At 47.5% G+C, this 19,838-nt stretch overlaps 1 protein-coding gene across 1 annotated transcript in view; it reads left to right on the top strand.

Moving 5' to 3' along the window:
• Window positions 1–19,838, top strand: part of LTF (lactotransferrin) — a 30,332-nt gene that overhangs the window by 3,759 nt on the left and 6,735 nt on the right. The window contains exons 2-13 of the mRNA XM_043443343.1: window positions 202–365; window positions 3,233–3,341; window positions 3,644–3,826; window positions 4,161–4,308; window positions 5,237–5,292; window positions 8,715–8,893; window positions 9,316–9,490; window positions 10,014–10,168; window positions 11,796–11,886; window positions 14,152–14,199; window positions 15,056–15,211; window positions 17,109–17,250. Coding sequence (XP_043299278.1) covers window positions 202–365; window positions 3,233–3,341; window positions 3,644–3,826; window positions 4,161–4,308; window positions 5,237–5,292; window positions 8,715–8,893; window positions 9,316–9,490; window positions 10,014–10,168; window positions 11,796–11,886; window positions 14,152–14,199; window positions 15,056–15,211; window positions 17,109–17,250 — 1,606 coding nt within the window. The remainder of the gene's footprint in view (window positions 1–201; window positions 366–3,232; window positions 3,342–3,643; window positions 3,827–4,160; window positions 4,309–5,236; window positions 5,293–8,714; window positions 8,894–9,315; window positions 9,491–10,013; window positions 10,169–11,795; window positions 11,887–14,151; window positions 14,200–15,055; window positions 15,212–17,108; window positions 17,251–19,838) is intronic.

Here is a 19,838-nt window from a genome sequence, read left to right as displayed (position 1 = left end):
TCTCCTCAAATTTGTTGAGGGTCACAGGCCTCTGGCCAGCACGGAGTGGTCATCAGGCTAGCGGAACACCTCCATCGGAGGCGAGTGGCCTGACTTAGCCACATAAGGGAGAGGGGAGGGGAGGGCCACTGCTGAAGAGGGCAAGGCTGTCCCTTCCACGGACAGTGACAGAGCCCTCACTCTTCGGCCTCTTTCTCCCAGGACTGTGTCTGGCTGCCCCAAGGAAAAACGTTCGATGGTGTGCCATTTCACAGCCGGAGTGGTCCAAATGCTACCGATGGCAGTGGAGGATGAAGAAGCTGGGTACTCCTTCTGTCACCTGTGTGAGGAGGACCTCTGCCTTGGAATGTATCCGGGCCATCGCGGTGAGTCCAGGCCGTGGGCTGGGTGGGACCAGACTGAAAGGGAAAGGATCCAAGTACCACGGAAAATGTGCTTGTCCTGCCCCCTCTGCTCTTCTTCCTGAGCGCCCGTAAGCTGGGAGCTATCCTCTCCCCTAGGACACAACGCTAGTTTGAAAGCAGACATTACCAATCTAACATTTGAAAACCATGTGTAGGGAAACTGGGATCGTGACACAAATTGTGAATAATGACGGTGCAATGATGGTGGCTCAGACGGTAAAGAATCTGCCTGCAATGCAGGAGACCTGGGTGCGATCCCTGGGTTGGGAAGATCCCCTGGAGAAGGAACTGGCAACGCACTCCAGAATTCTTGCCTGGGGAATCCCATGGACAGAGGAGCCTGGTGGGCTACAGTCCATGTTGTTGCAAAGAGTTGGACATGACTGAGTGACGAACCCACCGCTAACACACAACGATGTCACAGAAGCAGTTGTGTTGGGTGAATATGTAACACTGGCAAAAGTCAAGGTGACCCTAAAAGGTAAAACCTCCAAAGAGATTACCTCTGAATTTGCAGAGAAAAAAGCTGAGCCCATCATAGTCAGCACATCATGTGCTGGGGCACGGCCTGCCAGGCCACAGGGCACTGGAAAGACACTTGTCTAAGACGTTAGCAGAGAGAGAAAGGAAAGGGAGTCATGACCTGTGAATAACTTCAGATTCCTTTTGTTTTTTTCAGATGTAAAATCTACTGCAATCATTTTTATTCAATCATTTGACACATATGTTGTGTGTCTGCCTTGTGCCGTGATAATGTGTACGTGACTTTAGCACAAAGTAGGTAATGTGTGTAAAGTTCCTATTAATATCTAGGGTTATTGGAACAGTACTTAAGGGAAAAAAAATCTAGTTTTAATAATATTTTAGACTGTTATTTTACAACTATGGCCCGTGGACAAACAACACCAGCATTTCCTGATGGCTTAAAATGCAGATTTGTAGGCCCTATTCTAACTTGTTCAATATCTGTGAATAAGACCTCAAAATCTGCTTTTTCAGTAAGAGCTCCATTTGAAATCAGTACTGCATACCACAGACTTCCCTGGTGATTCTGTGGTAAAGAATCCATCTACCAATGCAGGAGATATGGGTTCAATCTCTGGGTCCGGAAGATCCCCTGGAGAAGGAAATGGCAACCCACTCCAGTCTTCTTGCCTGGGAAATCCCATGGGCTGAGGAGCCTGGTGGGCTGCAGTCGATGGGGTCGCAAAGGGTTGGACACAACTGAGCAACTAAATGACAACTACATACCATACATCAAAACAGAGATAGATTAAATGCTTAGAAATAAAATGTGTATTATTGAAAACCTAGAGAGGTGGATTCATTAGCAGAACTGTAGAGGGAAGAGAAGTCTCTTAGCTTTTAAAAAAGCAATGAGCTAAATCATGAAGTAAAATGAGTGATTAAAAATTTTAATTTATAGCCATTAAAAACACTTAAGCAAAACATTTGACAGCGTTATAAAGCAATTATCCTCCAATTAAAAAAAATTTAGAAAGCACTGGAGTGAATATGCACCAGCTCTGACAAGTGACTGTATTCTGTAAAGAACTAATTCAATTGGTAAGAAATGTAAGATCACATAAGAAAAACAATATGGGGAGATGGAGGTAGTATTAATAAAAATACTATGAAATGTTCCCCGTAATAATCGAGACATACAAATCTAAGCAATTTGTTAGCGCTTGAATTTTCTAAGTAATAGCACTTGATAAAATGAAAGCCTCTCCCACTGGTGGTTCTATAGTGAAACTGGTCCTCACGGTAGGTGGCATTCCAAATTGGAAAGGAATCATCTGGAAAGCAGGATGGCAATGATGGCCAAGGCCTTGAAGACAAAATGCCCATCGTCTGGGTGATCCCGCCCTCACATGCCTATCCCAAGGCAACAGGTCATCAGAAGGGAAAAAAGCTAAGAGGACAAAGCTGTCCATGAAAGTATAATTTTAACAGCAAAAAGTTAGAAGGGACCCAAGTGGTGAACATTGGAGGGAATGTTTCAAATTTAGCTTAATAAATTATGAAACAGTCACATTACGATAAAATATCGTGAAGTCAATACAATCAATAAAGCTGCTACAGGAGAAAATGTAGGCAGTTTTAGATGAATAAAGCAGTCCAGAAATATTATTTCTGCCAGGCTGCAAATATGAGAAATAAGTAAACATAGGTGAAGTAATATGCCAAAGAGGATGAACGTGGTTTATGAGGATAACTTTAAGATATATTAATAGTCAAAATGTCTATTCAATAAATAAGAACTTAATAAATATAGAGCAAAAATAGGGGAGGGAGCATCTAGAACTTTTTGTTTTTACTGAACTTTTAATTTTGTATTGGAATATAGCTGATTAACAATGATAGTTTCAGGTGAACGGCAAAGGGATTCAGCCATATGTATACAGGTATCCACTCTCCCCCCAACTCCTCCCATCCAGGCTGCTATATAACATTAAGCAGAATTCCTTGTGCTATATAGTAGGTCCTTGTTGGTTATCCACTTAAAATATAGCAGTGTGTACATGTCCATCCCCAAAACTTGTAATGTAGAAGATGGTGAAGGGTGCCATTGCTGAGTGATCTGAGGCATGTCGTGTGAAAAAGCGGCCACCTGGCGACCTCAGGGGCTACAGCAAAGGAGCTGGAGCTCGTTACCCAAGAAGAGGGGCTCTGGGCTTGTACCACCTCTCATGGCAACTGAGTTGGACGTGACTGGAAGCTGACCCTCTGGAAGATCCAGCCATGGAGCCTTCTGACATCCTGAGGTTCACTTGCCTGGCTTAGGGTAGGTTTTCTCCTGAAGCTGGTCTGGCCTGTGTTTTCAGGCAAAAAAGGCAGATGCTGTGACCCTGGATAGTGGCTTGGTGTTTGAGGCGGGCCTGGACCCTTACAAACTGCGGCCAGTAGCGGCAGAGATCTACGGGACGGAAAAGTGTGAGTTCTCCCTGGGGACCCAGAAGTTGAGGTGGCCTGGACCTGGGCCCCGGGCTCCATGGGGTCAGAGTGGACAAGGCACAGAGCTGAGTCCTCAGACAGTGTCACACGTCCAGGGATTGATGACCCTGGGCTATTTTTGGGTCGGTCACTGACCCCCTAGGGAAGCAGAGGGGGCTCTGGGCTGCAGTGACCAGATGGAATTCCCCTTCCCACTAGGGGCTCGCTCAGAGAGGGCTGTTTCTCTCTCTCTCTAGTCCAGGCTAAGTAAGAGTTCTCGATTCTCTTTGCCTCTTCTGCAGCTCCCCAAACCCACTATTATGCTGTGGCCGTTGTGAAGAAGGGCAGCAACTTTCAGCTGGACCAACTGCAAGGCCGGAAGTCCTGCCACACAGGCCTTGGCAGGTCTGCTGGGTGGAACATCCCTATCGGAATCCTTCGCCCATCCTTGGGCTGGACAGAGTCACTCGAGCCCCTCCAGGGAGGTAAGACGCGTGGGGGTTCCGGGGGTGATCTCAGGCTGGGGTCTCTACTCCAGTGGCACCTACACAAGCCACTTCGGGGGTGGCCCAGGTGAGCATGTGGGATGAATCCAAGGCAGGGGTGAGGTTAACTGCTGTGAAGCCTGTGGGGGCGGGGTCTCCTGTATCAGCAGCCCTGGGAGGTGGTAGCTGAGTCTAGTGTCAGCCAATGTCCATCTTCTGAGCTCCTGGCTTTGCAAAGGCTGTCAGGCGGCGGTGGAGGGGAGGGAACGCTAGGGCTGTCACTGGCTGTGGTCCGGTGAGCTCACACCCTGGTTTGTTTCTCTCCGTTCAACAGCTGTGGCTAAATTCTTCTCTGCCAGCTGTGTTCCCTGTGTTGATGGAAAAGCGTACCCCAACCTGTGTCAACTGTGCAAGGGGACGGGGGAGAACCAGTGCGCCTGCTCCCCCCGGGAACCATACTTCGGGTATTCCGGTGCCTTCAGGTGAGTGAGACCGTCCTCTTTTCCCCAGCGGCCCACGTGTCCTCGGGCTAGGAGGCCCTTTCTCTGGGCCCAAATAGAGCTCAGTGACCATGGAGGAGGTCCGGTTCTCCTGCTGTGCAGAGAATCTGAGTCTGAAAAAGGTGCTGGCTTTGCCCAGTGCACGATCCCCTCCAGTCCCCCAGTCCCCCCCAGGTGCCCCCTCATCTCCACACCAGCCCAGCGAGCAGTCACTTTGTCAGCGCCCCCTCCTGCCTCCCCAGAGATCCCTGAATCTGGCTTTGTCCCTCTGCGGTCCTGGGCTCCTCCTGCTGACTGCTGTCCCCTCACTAACTACTGAGGGCCTGACGGAGTCTTGTCATGGGCAGACCGGCCCCAGACTCCTGGCCAGGCAGCCGGACAGCCTGGTCCCTCTCTCTGGGAGGTAGTGATCTCTGCCTCACTGGAGAGCTCTCTCCTCCGCCCCAGCCTCGAAGCTGATGTTTCTGCTTTTACCCCATATGCCTCTCAGACTCAGGCATTTTGTGGTGGGGGGAGGCCTCCCCGATTCTCTGCTGCTTAGGGCATGTTTGCCACTTAGCCCTGGGAGGGGAAAAAACCACATGGTCGCAGGTACTGCTTTAACCCTCTGGTGCAGAGGCTTGGAAACTCTTTTACATAGAAAGTCAAAGTTTTGCCTTCTCAATCAACCCTTAAAGGGGAAACTGGGGGTCTCTAGCCTGCACTTTCTGGTTCTCTCTTCCTCAGAATCCATCTGCAGGTGGCCCCTGATGCCTTCCCAGTGGGGGCCCTGGAGCCTCAGAGACCTGTCCTCTGCAGGCCAGGAACCCACAGAAGACAAGCCCCAGGGCCCCGTTCCACAGGCAGGCACGGGGAACAAGCCGGGCCGCCGGCTCCATGCTGACCCTTCTGGTGCTTTCTCGTCCCACAGGTGTCTGCAGGAGGGGGCTGGAGATGTGGCTTTTGTCAAGGAGACGACAGTGTTTGGTAAGAGAAGGGAGAGGAGCCATGGGTACTGCCTCCTTTGCTTTTCTTTCCTTTTATTTCATTGTAATTCCAAACAGTGAGCTAATTTGACTCCTCACTTCTTGGCACACGATCATCAAAGTTCTCTGCAGGGCACAGCTCTTGTTTTTATGTGACTTTATATTTTAAGCGATCAGTTTTCTTTGAAATGCGCGTGCCCGCTGTCTTTCTCTTCTGCATCAAAGACCCCCATGTCAAGGTATCTGACACGTCCTCCGAGATAGATGTGGTCTTGCAAACTGTATAGTGCTGATCTGTGTTTCTGGATTCTAAGCTCACAGAAGCTTTATTGATCGTTATTGATTTTGATGTGATCAAGGTTTTCCACTCAGCATTCTGTTTTAGAGATTTATCCGTGTTGTTGTGCTGTACTTGTCTGGTTCAGTGGTTCTAACAGGTGAGAAGTGCTCCGTGGAGAGCACATATAACATTTATTATTTACGGTTGGAAAGCAGTAGATACGTCACTGTTGATTTATCTTGCATTTCTCTGGCATCTAGTGAGTTTGACCATCTCAATATATTTGCTGGTAGTTTGGGCTTCGCTTTCTTCCTTTTTTCACCTTTGACTGTCTTTCTGTTGATTTTCATGCCTGTTTCTTCATAATTTTGATTCAAGGTGAGGCATTCCTCCTCTCTAGATAATGAGCCATGGTTGGTTCTAGACTTTAGGAAAATCTCTTCTCAGTCAAAAAAAAAAAAATAGTAACAGGTTTGTTGAACAGAAGTCCTTGATATTGATAAAGTCAAATTGGTCACTTTTGTCCTGCTGGCATATGTTTTGGCATCTTTTAAAGATGCTATTTTCCATCCAAATCATAAATATTTTCTACAGTATAATTTATTGACTCCCCTCCCTAACGCATTCTTGTTTGTTCATATGTACCCTACCTAGGAAATTAGGTATGGATTCCACTTCCGCATTCTCCCCCTTTATAGTGAGACCATTTTCCTTACAATACTGACTGTAAAAAATCCTACTCTTTTCCTACTGCTGTGTGGAGCCGCTTATACATAAAACTTGTTTATAATCATGGATTCTGAGCTATTTTGTATCACTGGTCTATTTGTATTTTTCTGCTTTTATTCCTCTGGTTTGTAGTGGTTCTTAATAGCTTATGGAGGTGAAAGTGGGAGGGAGAGAAAGAGAGAGAACCTTCCCCAAACAGTTTGCTATTTATTTTCTAACTAAAATTTTCTAATTATTTTCTTGATTGTTTAAAACATCATACTTTAAGTAGAATTGTATTGAATTTAAATTGATCCATGAAAAACTGATTTATTTAAGTCAAATTTTCTAATCCCTGGATCATAATAAATCTCTCCCTTTTGATCACACCTCTTTTTAGGTTATTTAATAGAACTTACCGAGCTTAATATTTTTCTCTTAGTCTCCTGCATTGTTTGTTTTTGTCTTACTTTGGCTGCGCAGAAAGGCTCACAGGATCTCAGTTCCCTAACTAGGGATTGAACCCAGGCCACCACAGTGAAAGCACTGAATCCTGACTACTAGACCACCAGGGAGCTCCCTCCTGAATTGTTTTTTTGTTTCCTGCATTGTTTAATGAAACTAATTGCAGTCACTCAGTCCTGTCTGACTCTTTGTGACGCTGTAGACTGTAGCCCCCCAGGCTCCTCTGTCTATGGGATCTCCAGACAAGAATAGTGGAGTGAGTTGCCATTTCCTACTCCAGGGGATCTTCCTGACTCAGGGATTGAACCCATGTCTCCTGCATTTCCTGCATTGGCAGGCGGATTCTTTACCACTGAGCCTCCCGAGAAGCCAGTGAGGCCAATTACCTGCTATTTAATGATTTTACTTGCTATTATAGTATATTACATTCTGTATTAGTTTCTGTTCTGTTATTGCTAATGAGGGTAACACTTGATTTTTGTAGTGTTGCCTAGCTGGACTTTCTTGTTAGTTTTATTAGTTTTTTCTCGGTTTCACTGGCTTTTCTATGTCAGTGATTACATCATCTTTCAATAATTAGAATTTGTCTTTTTCCTTCCAGTGTTTATATCTCTCATTTCTTTAGTAAATTGTAAAATACAGGTCATCTGGTATTGTGTTGGCAATGTGACAACTGACATCTTTGCCTTGTTCCTGATTTTGAAGTGACTTTAAATTTTCTTCTTTTAGTATGATTTTGCTGTAGATATTTTGATAACTAGCATTTATCAAGTTTAATACCTTTGTCAAGTTCTCTATAGTACTAGTGTTCCAAAACTGAAAAAAAGCACAAATAAATATTGAACATATAAATGCTTTTCCCTGTAGCTATTAAGATGATCTCATTGTTTTCCTTTAATCCATTCTTGTCATGAATGTCTTTAGCTTCTTTGGCATTCAGTCATTCTTTTGTGAATGGAATAAACTGATAAATGTAAGAGTCTGACCTATTAGTTTAAAAATATTGTTATGTTGAGTTAGCTAATTATTTTAGATTTTTCTGTTTACGTTCATAAGTAAAAGAGGTCTGTAATTATTCCCTCCTGTACTTCTTTCTCTGATTTTGAGATCCAAATTATACTAAGCTCATAAAACAACTTGGGTCAGTTTCTATCACTTAATGTATTCTGATGCAATTTACATGTGATATAGATCAACAGTTCCTAATCGGGATGGACTCACTCATACCATCTTTCCCCCTTTTTTGGATACACCCAAGTGTTGATAAGGAGAAAGCAATGGCACCCCACTCCAGTACTCTTGCCTGGAAAATCCCATGGACGGAGGAGCCTGGTAGGCTGCAGTCCATGGGGTCGCAAAGAGTCGGACGCAATTGAGCGACTTCACTTTCACTTTTCGCTTTCATGCACTGGAGAAGGAAATGGCAACCCACTCCAGTGTTCTTGCCTGGAGAATCCCAGGGACGAGGGAGCCTGGTGGGCTGCCGTCTATGAGTTCATCAGAGTCGGACACGACTGAAGTGACGCAGCAGCAGCAGCAAGTGTTGAGAAGCGATTCAACTGTGTTTCTTGCTTTAAAATTTTTACCATTTTAATTCTTTCTAGAGATATGGGTTAAGACAGCAGTCCCTGGCTTATTTCCATCCTGGGACCCTTTGTAGGTGGGGTTGTCATGGAAACAGATGGGTCTGGTTCAGTCTCCTTGGCTTGCCAGGCAAGAGTTGCAACCATCCCAGAGCCTGTATGATCCAATCAGAGGAACATGGGCTGGTCCTTAAGGCTTCCTGGGCACTGTCTTTACTTTTCCAAATGTTCTGGAGCAATCCACTGCCCTTCGAACCCCCAATTTTGTCAACTGTATAAGATGTCTCCTCCAGCTCAAATTCTATGGGGGGAGGAGGGCCACAGCTCATGGCTACTGACTGGGGTCTGCTCATCTGGACCCTCCTCTCCACCTCTCCCTTCCCCCAGAGAACTTGCCAGAGAAGGCTGACAGGGACCAGTATGAGCTGCTCTGCCTGAACAACTCTCGGGCGCCAGTGGATGCATTCAAGGAGTGCCACCTGGCTCAGGTCCCTTCTCATGCTGTTGTGGCCCGAAGTGTGGATGGCAAGGAGGACTTGATCTGGCAGCTTCTCAGCAAGGCACAGGTATCCCCACCCACAGGACCCCCACCCGCTTGGATCTGGTGGTGGGGAGGTTTCCTTCCTTCCTTCCCAAACTTCCCACCACTCTGGAAGATTCAGTGGCCTGCCTATCTAGGCCATACTCCATACAGCTGAAACAATGACGCCTCCTCTAGCGTGACCCACTGGCGGTGTCTCCCGGGCTGCAATAGAAGTAGCGGGAGGATGATGCGATATTCTCAAGACTCTAAGGTGCTCAGACCCCAGCAACTTCATAAAGACGAAGCCAAGACTGAGCTATGTCACAGGGATGCCATGAGACCCTCTACAGGAGGAGGTCGACCCAGCTCTCAGAATCATCCCGGAGTTCCAGATACTCTGTTTCAACCTGGTGTTTCAGTTTCCTGTTTACCACTGACATCATAATTCTCTTTGCCCTTAATTAGGAGAAGTTTGGAAAAAACAAGTCTCAGAGCTTCCAGCTCTTTGGCTCTCCAGGCAGCCAGAGGGACCTGCTGTTCAAAGACTCTGCGCTTGGGTTTTTGAGGATCCCCTCAAAGATAGATTCGGAGCTGTACCTGGGCGCCCGCTACTTGACCGCCTTGAAGAACCTCAGGGAAAGTGAGTGAGGGCCAGGCCCGCCCTAAGGGCAGGCCGGTGTGGGCGGTGAGCCTTGGCTGAGGCCTCGGGGGAGCACCTCACACCCTCCAGCCCTGCCCGCTGTGGGCCGCTTGACCCTGCTCTGTGGTGGTCCCTTGGTCACTTCCAGCCCCTGGAGGCCTTCCCCGTGTAGGTGTGATGTGAGTGTGAGCGTCTTCTGTGGAACACGTCAGGTGACAAGGGCCTCCAAAGGAGCATGCCGCCTCCTGATAATACTGCGGCAGGACCCTGAGTGCGTCAGGTTGCCCAGCCCTGGTAGAGCAGTCAGTTTGCCTCCGGGGACGTGAGAAGTATGAAGACACCCCAAGAGAGCCAGGGCCCTTCCTGGGGTGAATCCAGAGCCCTGGGCCCTGAACTTGGCCACGATACCACCCTGGGTCAGCTCAGCCATGGCTCCTCCTCCGCTGGAGGCTCCAGGTGGACTCTGGGTGAACGGGGATGCTGCCCTATTGGTGCAGCCTGTTGACCGCTGTGTCCCCGGCAGCTGAGGAGGAGGTGAAGGCAAGGTCCACGCGGGTGGTGTGGTGTGCGGTGGGGCCCGAGGAGCAGAAGAAGTGTCAACAATGGAGCCAGCAGAGCGACCAGAGCGTGACCTGTGCCACAGCCTCCACCACCGACGACTGCATCGCCCTGGTGCTGGTAGGGGGCCTGCCGCCGGCCTGCGAGCGCTGCGGGTGGGGAGCCCAGGCCACCGCATCTGCTTGGAGGGGAGCAGGGTCTCAGCGGTGCTTCGGCCCCCAGGGGGCCAGGGTGTGCCTGTGCCTGCGCAGAGTGGGGACAGACGCAGCTTTCTGTCCTCCTGAGTGTCTCTTGTGGACTTCCCACTCTTCTGATCTTAAGAACAACTCACAGTGAATGCAGGTAATTTGGAAAATTTAGAAAGATGGGATGTAAAAACAAGCAGAACAATGGAACCTCATACGGAGCTACCTCAGTTCAAGGTGTGTCAGTCAGTCAGGTCTGACTCCTTGTGATCCCATGGACTGTCGCCCTCCTCTGTCCATGGATTTCTCCAGGCAAGAATACCGGAGTGGGTTGCCATGCCCTTCTCCAGGGGATCTTCCCGAACCAGGGCTTGAATCCGAGTCCCCCGTGTTGCAGACAGATTGTTTACCATCTGAGCCAGCAGGAAAACACCACAGTTAACAGTTTCACTAATTCCTCACCCTAGGATTCATCAATTCCTCTCAGTTTAGCCTCGGAACAGTAGTGGATCGTTCCACCTACGTTGTGTTGAGTCCTTTTCATTTAACAGTATATCTTGGCCATTTTCCCATGTGACATATGCTTTGAAAACACTTAAAAAATTTTTTTTTCAGTGACTTCCCTAGTGGTCCAGTACTGACGAGTCCAGGGAGGCCTGCAGGGGGCCTTGGTTTGATCACTGTGTGGGGAAGATCCCATGTGCTGCATGGTGTGGCCAAAAAAAAAAAAAAATTATTTCAGGTTATCTTGTGTATGGATGTGGCACAATTTAGTCATGACCCTCTTCTTCTTGGTCCCCTTATTTTGATGTTATCAATAGCCCTGTGCTGTGTGGCCTTGAATAGAAACCCTCATCCACATCTCCAATTACCTTCAGTACAATTGTAAAAAAGTTATTAGTCAAAGAGGGAGTTTCACAGACTTGCTGAATCCATGTTCCAGTGCTGGAGTGTGGGCTCGTTCATTCTGATGGTGAGCGAATTTAATTGGTTCTTTCACTTGCGGAATCCTTCGAGTGTAGTGCTAATGAGCGGAGACTAGACAAGACCAACCCTTCCCACCTGTCTCCTCAGTGAGGGAGGCTGGTGCAGGAGTGCGTCCCAACAGTGCTCCAAGTACAGAAGGAGTTTTTGTTCTGAGTCCCTGGGGTAAAGAATCCACCTGCCAATGCAGGAGATGCCGGTTTGATCCCTGGGTCAGGAAGATCCCCTTGAGGAGGAAATGGCAACTCACTCCAGTATTCTTGCCTGGAAATCCCATAGACAGAGGAGCCTGGTGGGCTACAGTCCATGGGGTTCCAAAAGAGTCATTCACATCTTAATGACTAAACAACAGCAATAACTGGGCTGCCTGTTCCTGGTCTTTCCAGTGGAAGTGACAGCATGAAAGGCATGTACGGCTGGTAGAGAATTAATAGTGCACGTGGCATTTCCTTGGGGTGCTCAGATCCATCCTTGCTGCTTCGCTGGGGCACCTGACATCTGTTCTCGTAGAGCTGTAAAGACAGGCAGGATGGGAAATAGCCTCACTGTGGTGCTGAAGATATGCTTTGTCTTGGCAGAAAGGAGAAGCGGATGCCCTGAGCTTGGATGGAGGATATATCTACACTGCGGGCAAGTGTGGTCTGGTGCCTGTCATGGCAGAGAACCGGAGTAAGTGGAGAAGAGTGTCCTCTGGCTTATTCCCTCTGGGCTTCGAGGGCGGGATAGAGAGGAGTAACCCCACTCGGTGGGTCATTGCGGAGACATTAAAATGGACGGATAGGTTCAAACAGGAGAATCAGGAGAAAGAATAGATGCAAGTGGCTGTGTTACCCACATGGCCTCTTGTGGTGAGAACTGACAGAGCCCAGATTGATTTCCTCTTTTTGATTTTTGAAAAGATTTTTAGGAAGTTATAGTAAATATTCAGAAAAGTGCACAGTGTACAACTCAAGAACATTTCACACACTGGTGCATCCCCAAGCGCTAGTGCCCACAGCAAGACACAGCAGGTCCCACAAGTCCTCTGGCGTCCACCGGCCCTCTTACCCCCAGCAAGGGCAACGACTCCTGACTTCAAACGGCATAAATCGGTTCTGCCCATCTTTGAACTTGATGTAAAAGGAGTTGCACAGCATGGACCTTTTAAAATGTCTCTTGCTCAGCATTATATCTCGTTTTGTAGTATTCTGTTGTGACTCTGCTGCAGTTACTTATTTATTCTACTGTGGGTAAGCCTTTGGCTAATTTCCAATGGTGGGCTGCTGTGGATAGTGTTGCTGTGAACATCTGGGTCCTTGTCCTGTGGGGAACACAGACGTGCATTTCTGCTGCATGGAACTGCTGGGATGGTCTGTTTGGATTTGATTCTGGACTGCTGAGATTTCTCAGGTGGAGAAAGACAGATACCTTCTGATTTCACTCCTATGTGGGATAGTTAAAAAATAGGTGAATAAACAAAATCAAACCAAAGCAAAGACACAGATTCAGGGAACAGAGTGATGGTTAAGAAAACAGGGAAAGAGAGGTGGGGGAGAGGGAAATGGGTAACGGGGGTCAGCTGTAGGTGATGGATGGGAACTGAAGTTTTGGTGGTGAGCACGCTGCAGGAACGAGGCTTCCCCAGTGGCGCGGTGGCAAAGAATATGCCTGCCCGAGCGAGAGAAGCAAGAGGCATGGGTTTGATCCCTGGGTCAGGAAGATCCCCTGAAGGAGGAAATGACAACCCATTGCAGTATTCTTGCCTGGGAAATTCATGGCCAGAGGAGCCTGTGGGGCTATAGTCCATGGGGTCACAAAGAACATACACACACACATACACACACACACACACTATCAGTATAGTTCTCATAAAACTTACATAATGTTATAAACCAGTTAAAGAATGCTGTTCCAATAAAACAACACCTACATTCAAATTACCCATCACATGAAGCAGGGGTGATGAGACCTTTTCCCAAGGAGAGGCCAATTCCAGAGTCCAAAGGCATGGATGGAGAGTGCTGTAAGGAGATGTAAACAATGCCACTTTATCCTTCGCCTCTCCACAGGGAACCAGAGGAGGCCAGGTGCCCCCCACCTCCCACCGGTGAGGATTAGGTAGGAGTCCTTTGGTTGCAAATAACACCAACCAGTTGCCAAGTGGCTTACACAAAAAAAAGATAGTTGATTGAACTGTCCAGACGTTAGTTTCAGCAGTTCCACCCCTGGGTACATTCCCAGACATGTGTGAAGATGTCAATGACCACAATGGAAGCAGTGAACTTAGGAGCCATAACTCAGCTCAAGTGAGTTACATACGACAGTAAGGCAACTCGAACTTAAAATCACAGTACTGGGGCAAATATCATATGATATCTCTTATATGTGGCATCTAAAATATGGCACAAATGAACCTATCTACAAACAGAAATAGACTCACAGACATACTGAACAGGCTGGTTGCCAAGGGGGATGGGAGGAGGGAGAGGAATGGACTGGGAGTTTGGGCTTGGTAGATGCAAACTATTACTTTTAGAATGGATAAACAACAAGGCCCTACTGTATAGTACAGGAAACTATGTTCAGTTTCCTGGATAAACCATAATGGAAAAGAATATAAAAAGACAAATGTCTGTATGTGTTTAACTGAGTCACTTTGCCATACAGCAAAGATTGACACAACATTGTAAATCAACTATACTTCAGTTTAAAAAAAAGAACTTAAAAACACAGTATTGGGTTGAATTAAAAACGAAAAAAGGAAGACACTTAGTGAAGTCTATTATACAATGCCATTTATTTATTTATTTTTTTACAATGCCATTTATTTATGTTAAAAACAAACATATACAAAACCATGCCAATATGCGTTTCTCAATGTGTGTACCTTTGAAAAATAAATGAACACACTAAGCAATGTGTTTAATGACATTTTGCTTCTCTTTATTCTTTCAGAATCCTCCAAAGACAGTAGCTTAGATTGTGTGCTGAGACCAACGGAAGGTGAGTTCAGGGTCAAGGGTACGTTCTTGTCCCTGGAGGAGGAGAGGTTGGGAATTAAAAAAAAAAAAAAAAAAAAGTCCCAGAGATGCAGCCATAGAAGCTGTGAGTTCTTTCGCATATGCCAGTCATTCAGAGATGAGAGTGGCTGGGATTCATGTTCACATGGACCCTCACACATGGCAGAGAAAGCTCAGAGTTCCTCACTGTGTCCTGAGCATGGGGAGGAGGGGTGGCCCATCCCCATCTCGTATGGATGAGGAAGCAGAGCCCCGGATCTCACTCATAGCCGTGGATAATACTGTCCAGAGCTGGTGCCTCCTCAGCTTCGGTAGAGAGTGACGCTTGCCGGCAGCAGAGTCTACCAGGCGTGAGCTAGCAGGAGGGGAGCTGCACCCCACTGGCCCTCTCTCAGCGCAGGGAGGTCCTTGGGGACATCCCCCAGTGTCCACTGAGCACTTAGTCTGGTGGCCGTCATTGCTATGGCCCCATTCAGTTGGCATGTTGCAGCTGGTGATTTATGCACTTTAGGAGTCACACTTGTTGTTCAGTGTTTGTGGCTTGAGTAGCACACATCTAAAATTGAATTGCCAGGAGCAGTGGATGGCTGGTCGAAGACAGTCCCCAGTAGTCACTTCAAGGATCAGCTTAGTATTTCATTTCATAGCCCAGGTCTATCTCATCTTAACATAGAGCAGCAGCTTAAGCTGTGTTGGTCTATTTGACAATGATCAGTCATCTGGGGGGATCGTTGCCTGGTGATGCTTCTTAACCTTTGTGGGCCTGGGTTGCACGCTGTGCAGTAGAGTCTACGGACCGGGCCCTGGGAGGCTAAGACTTGCTCTTCTGTTTGTCCAAGGGTACCTTGCTGTGGCAGTTGTCAAGAAAGCAAATGAGGGGCTCACTTGGAATTCTCTGAAAGGCAAGAAGTCATGCCACACTGCCGTGGACAGGACTGCAGGCTGGAACATCCCCATGGGCCTGATTGCCAACCAGACAGGCTCCTGCAAATTTGGTAGGAATCTTGAGGCAGTCATGGGTTGGCCATCCTGGGGGTAGGCTGGGGTCCCCTGAGAAAGTCAGGGCAGGGAGGGTGGGGATTTGCAGGCCTTGTCTGGTGTAAGCAAGGTCCCCTGTGGCTGCCTTCTTCAGTTTCTTCACACAGCCTGCCCCACGCCCAGTCCACCCCACACGGAGACACAGAACTGGAGTGTCAGTCTGTCTCTCTGCACGCTAAGAATGGATGCAGGTTTGAGAAGTTCAGAAGTCTTTTTTTTCCCCACCTCCTGGAGCTCCAGATCTAAATTCCTCCCAGGCGCTGGCTCCCTAGTTTGGGAAAAGCCACCTGCCTTCCTCATAAAAGGTGTCTTCTGCTACTACACAGAACTGACCTACAGAGGAAACCCAGTAAGACCTCCAGACTTCTGCCTCAGCCTCCCCCCTCCTGCCCTCCCCACTGTACACCACGCTCACGCCTCACACAGTAGCCACACCCTACCTGCCATGGGCCTGGTGATGGGGAGGTGTGTGCCACGTTCTCGTTGTGGCCCACGTCCCGGGCAAGCCTCTGCTCCGGTGGGGCCCTGCTGCATTTTGAATGGGTCTTTGCGATTCCGCCTTGGCAGGCTTTCATATGGCTCTGCTCCTCCCCAGGAGTGCACGCTGGTGTGGCTCTCTCTGACCCCACGGCTGCCTCTAAGCTGTGGGGAGGCTGACAGGACCGTGGAGGGACACTCCCAGCATCGCCTGAGCTTGGCACGTGGTGTGGCTTTTCCAGTGGCAGGGAATGCACAAGTCAGATAAGGGGTGCTATTTGCTCATTCGGGCAGGGCTTCCTTGTCACTTTTATTTCCTCTCTCTTTAACCTGTTTTAATCCGTGTTAACTTCTTGTTGTTGTTTAGTCGCTAAGTTGTGTCCAACTCTGCGGCCCCATTAACTGTAGCCCGCCAGGCTCCTCTGTCCATGGGATTCCTCCAGGCAAGAATATTGGAGTGGGTTGCCATTTCCTTCTCCAGGGAATCTTCCCGACCCAGGGATTGGACCTGAGTCTCCTGCATTGGCAGGTAGATTCTTTACCACCAGAGAAGCCCCCACTCACTTCTTAATGTGGGCTAAATCGCATGATGAGTTGGTCTAGATTCGGTTCAGCTGCAAGGGCAGAGAACCCCCAGTAGAAGTGAATAGAAAGGCTTATTTCTCTCTTATGTGAGTGAAGCCCAAAGGTGGCTTATCCAGAGCTGACAGGACAGCAACATGGTATCAGGGACCTGGCTTTCAAATATCTGGCTGTTTTGACACGTATGTGACTTCCATGCTCAAGGTCACTCACGGCTCCTGTCACATCTGGCGGTCCAGCCCCTGCTTCTGCTTTCCACGTGCAGAATGAAGGAAGGGAAGGAGAAGGGGCAGAACACGTGTCAGGATACTGGCCCCCGATACTCCCGCTCTTATTTCAGTAGTGAGTGCCTAGCCACGTGGCTTACTAGCCACGGAGTCTGATAAGGCTCATCTCTGTTTAACCGGGTACCAGGTGCCCTGGTAAAAATCAGGGTTCCTATTCCTGAGGAAACGGGGAGATCAGAACCTGGACATTTTGCAGCTTCTGATACCATGGCCATTGAATTCATCAAGCTGAGTCCCCTGCTCGAGGCTGCGATGATGGGACCCTTTGTACAGTCACAGACTCTCTTCTCCAGCCCCAGTCAGGCTTCCCATAGTCTCAGGTTTTTCTGAGTCCTGCTGGGGCCCAGGTTGGTGGTAACTTGTTACTACGTGTTATAATGTCTGTGTTCTGTCTGCCTTGGTCAGTGTGATGAACGGAAACCAAGCCACGTCCGTCACCTGTTAGGCAAAGACCACTTAACCTTGACACAGGTAGGAAGAGCGGGCTCCCCATGTTTCTTCTCTGCAGATGAATTCTTTAGTCAGAGCTGTGCCCCTGGGGCCGACCCAAAATCCAGTCTCTGTGCACTGTGTGCTGGTGACGACCAGGGCCTGGACAAGTGTGTGCCCAACACTAAGGAGAAGTACTATGGCTACACCGGGGCTTTCAGGTGAGTGCATGGCCAGGCCTCATCAGAACAGCGCCTTGTCCCTCATCCTCCAGGACCTTGGCACGCCACATTTCTTTTTTTTTTTTTCTCTTTGTAAAATATATTCCCTTTATTTTTAATTGGAGGACGACTGCTTAACAATGATCTGTTGCTTTCTGCCGTACAAAGCATGAATCAGCCCTAAGTACCAGGAGTAGACGTATATCGCCTCCCTCTCTGCCGCCCGCTCCCCGGAACACCCCTGCGGGTTATCGCTGAGCCCCAAGTTGAGCTCCCTGTGTGATACAGCGGCTGTCTGTTTTACACGTGGTGATGTTTACAGTTCAGTGCTTCTCTTCTCCTTCCCCCTGCTGTGCCCGCACGCCTTTGGCACTGCACTGCTAAGGGGCCTGATGTGGTCTGTTGGGGGCAGCCTGGGGATCAGCTGATGGGTGGGCCAGGGGAGGGCTTCTCCCACCACACCCACCACCCCACGAGTGGGGACTGACCCCGGGGCTGTCTGACCTCAGCTCTGTTGGGCCCCTTGTGTCCTGGTTCCCCTGTGTCCTGGAACCAAGGTCAATCTCAGTGGACCTCAGTGTCATGTTCAGAATCAGATAGGGAGAGGTTGTGGTATAAGTCCTTTCGGCAACTCAGTTTTATGGGGAAGAATTCTCTTTCCCGTAAGCACCACCTTCTCCCCCAGTCTAGGTAGTTATGTCTCGCGTTTTTCTGCTCTCTTTGATTTTGGCCTTAGAAATGGCAGAGAAAGCGTGTTGCAGAGTTATTCTCCACTAGTGAAAAATAAACCAAAAAATGTTTTCAGAATTCACAAATTATAAACACTTAGTGAATTACAGTATCTTTTCACAGTCCTCATTTTTTCAATCCCATTCTTGCAGCTGTTACTTCTGAGTGATATGATTAGGGGTTTGAAGGGCAGAGTTCTTCCCCATCCGTTCTTTTTTCTCTATTCGCCAAGAATATATTTCACCACCAGGTGGCGTCATGTATCTGAGAAACTCTGCTCAAACTGGTCTTTGGAATTTTTTAAATATAAATTCAGTAGCCCTCTCTCCAGTGATGGGATGATATAAAAGTAGCTTTTGCTATACTCTGAGTGACTTATTCAATATTTCATGAATGTACAAAAAATTTTTAAGGGGCTAAATTTTTGCACATGGAAAAGCTGTCATGTGATTCCACTCAGCAATACTGAACAGACAACTTGTCTGATAAAAAACCATGAGGTTTTCCTTTTCAAACCTATAGTAAGGCACTATTTCACTGAAAACACATACACTTTAGAATTCCTATTTATTCTAGAAGGAAATGCTTTGTCTTTTGCTCAACTCGAAAGTTGGAACTGGAAGTTCTGTTCGTCTCTCTAACATCCTCATATACTGCTGGTTCTCAATTTTTAAATGTCAGCTATTTTCTGCTGATTTTTTATTATGAAGGAAGAAAATCTAGCCTCTGTTACTGCTCCTGTGCCTCTTCCAGTGATAACCACAGACTTCACCTCCTTTTAGTATCCAAAAAGAGTATGACGTATTTAGGGCTTACTTTATCATGAATATGCAAATATTAGTCTCATATTAAATATGTGATATAATAAGATTATATTTCCCTTACTGTACAAAGTTTTAGTTTACTCTGGAGTTGATAAATGTCTTATTAAACTTTGCTTAACTTTCTATACTGCTTTTAAAAAATCACTCATTCATCTTCAAACCTCCTGCTTGTAGCACAAATCTCCTAACGTTCTGTGCATAAACAGACTGGGTGCGGCCCCAGGTTCATCATTTACTTGCGAATGTTGCATCTGAAGTTTCCACCCTCCTTCCCAGTCTAGATTGATCCTTTCTAGGTGCCCCCGGAACACCTGCTCCTGGGATTCCCCTGAATCATCATTCTGGGATTTTCCATTGTCTTACTTCCTGTTAAAGGATTTGTTTTCTGGATCCCTCATCTTTCACTTTCAGGATTTTGTTGCGACAGAACATGTCTTTTTGAGAAAGAGTGAGTAGGAGTTGCTGGTTTTTGAGTATTTACATGTTTAAAAACATCTTTAGTCCACCCTTGAAGGGATTTATAGTTTGACTGAATAAGTAAGTGTAGGCTAGAAAAAATTTTCCCTAGGAATTTTGACAGGATTTCCACATCTGGGAAATGGCAGTATTAACTGGCTTGATCAAGTGTCCCACGAAAAACAAGGAAAAATGTTGGATTCAGCACAAACACACACACACACACAGACACATTCCTAAGAGCGTTGAATAACTGACAAAGTAACAAGGGATTATTAGACTAAAATCTAAGGAGATAGGGACTCAGGGAGCTAAGTTTGGAGCCACTTTTGTCCTGAGGACAGTTAGTGACTGACAAACTTACACTCAGAGGTTACATATACCTTTAGGGTAGGGCTGAACGAGAGGTAGCTTCCGCTCCACTCCCGTAGGGCTTCAAGTTGCCTACATGCTGAGGAAAATACATACCATCCCTGAAAAAGTGAAACCATGGGCCAGCTCTTACATGAATTTGCAGCTCCAACTTGTGTCTCTTAGGATGGTTCAGAAATTCTCAACTCCTAATTCTAAAAAAAGTGA

This window comes from Cervus canadensis, chromosome 22, assembly GCF_019320065.1.
Source record: "Cervus canadensis isolate Bull #8, Minnesota chromosome 22, ASM1932006v1, whole genome shotgun sequence".
Lineage (NCBI taxonomy): Eukaryota > Metazoa > Chordata > Mammalia > Artiodactyla > Cervidae > Cervus > Cervus canadensis.
This window is presented reverse-complemented; position numbering and strand designations above follow the sequence as displayed.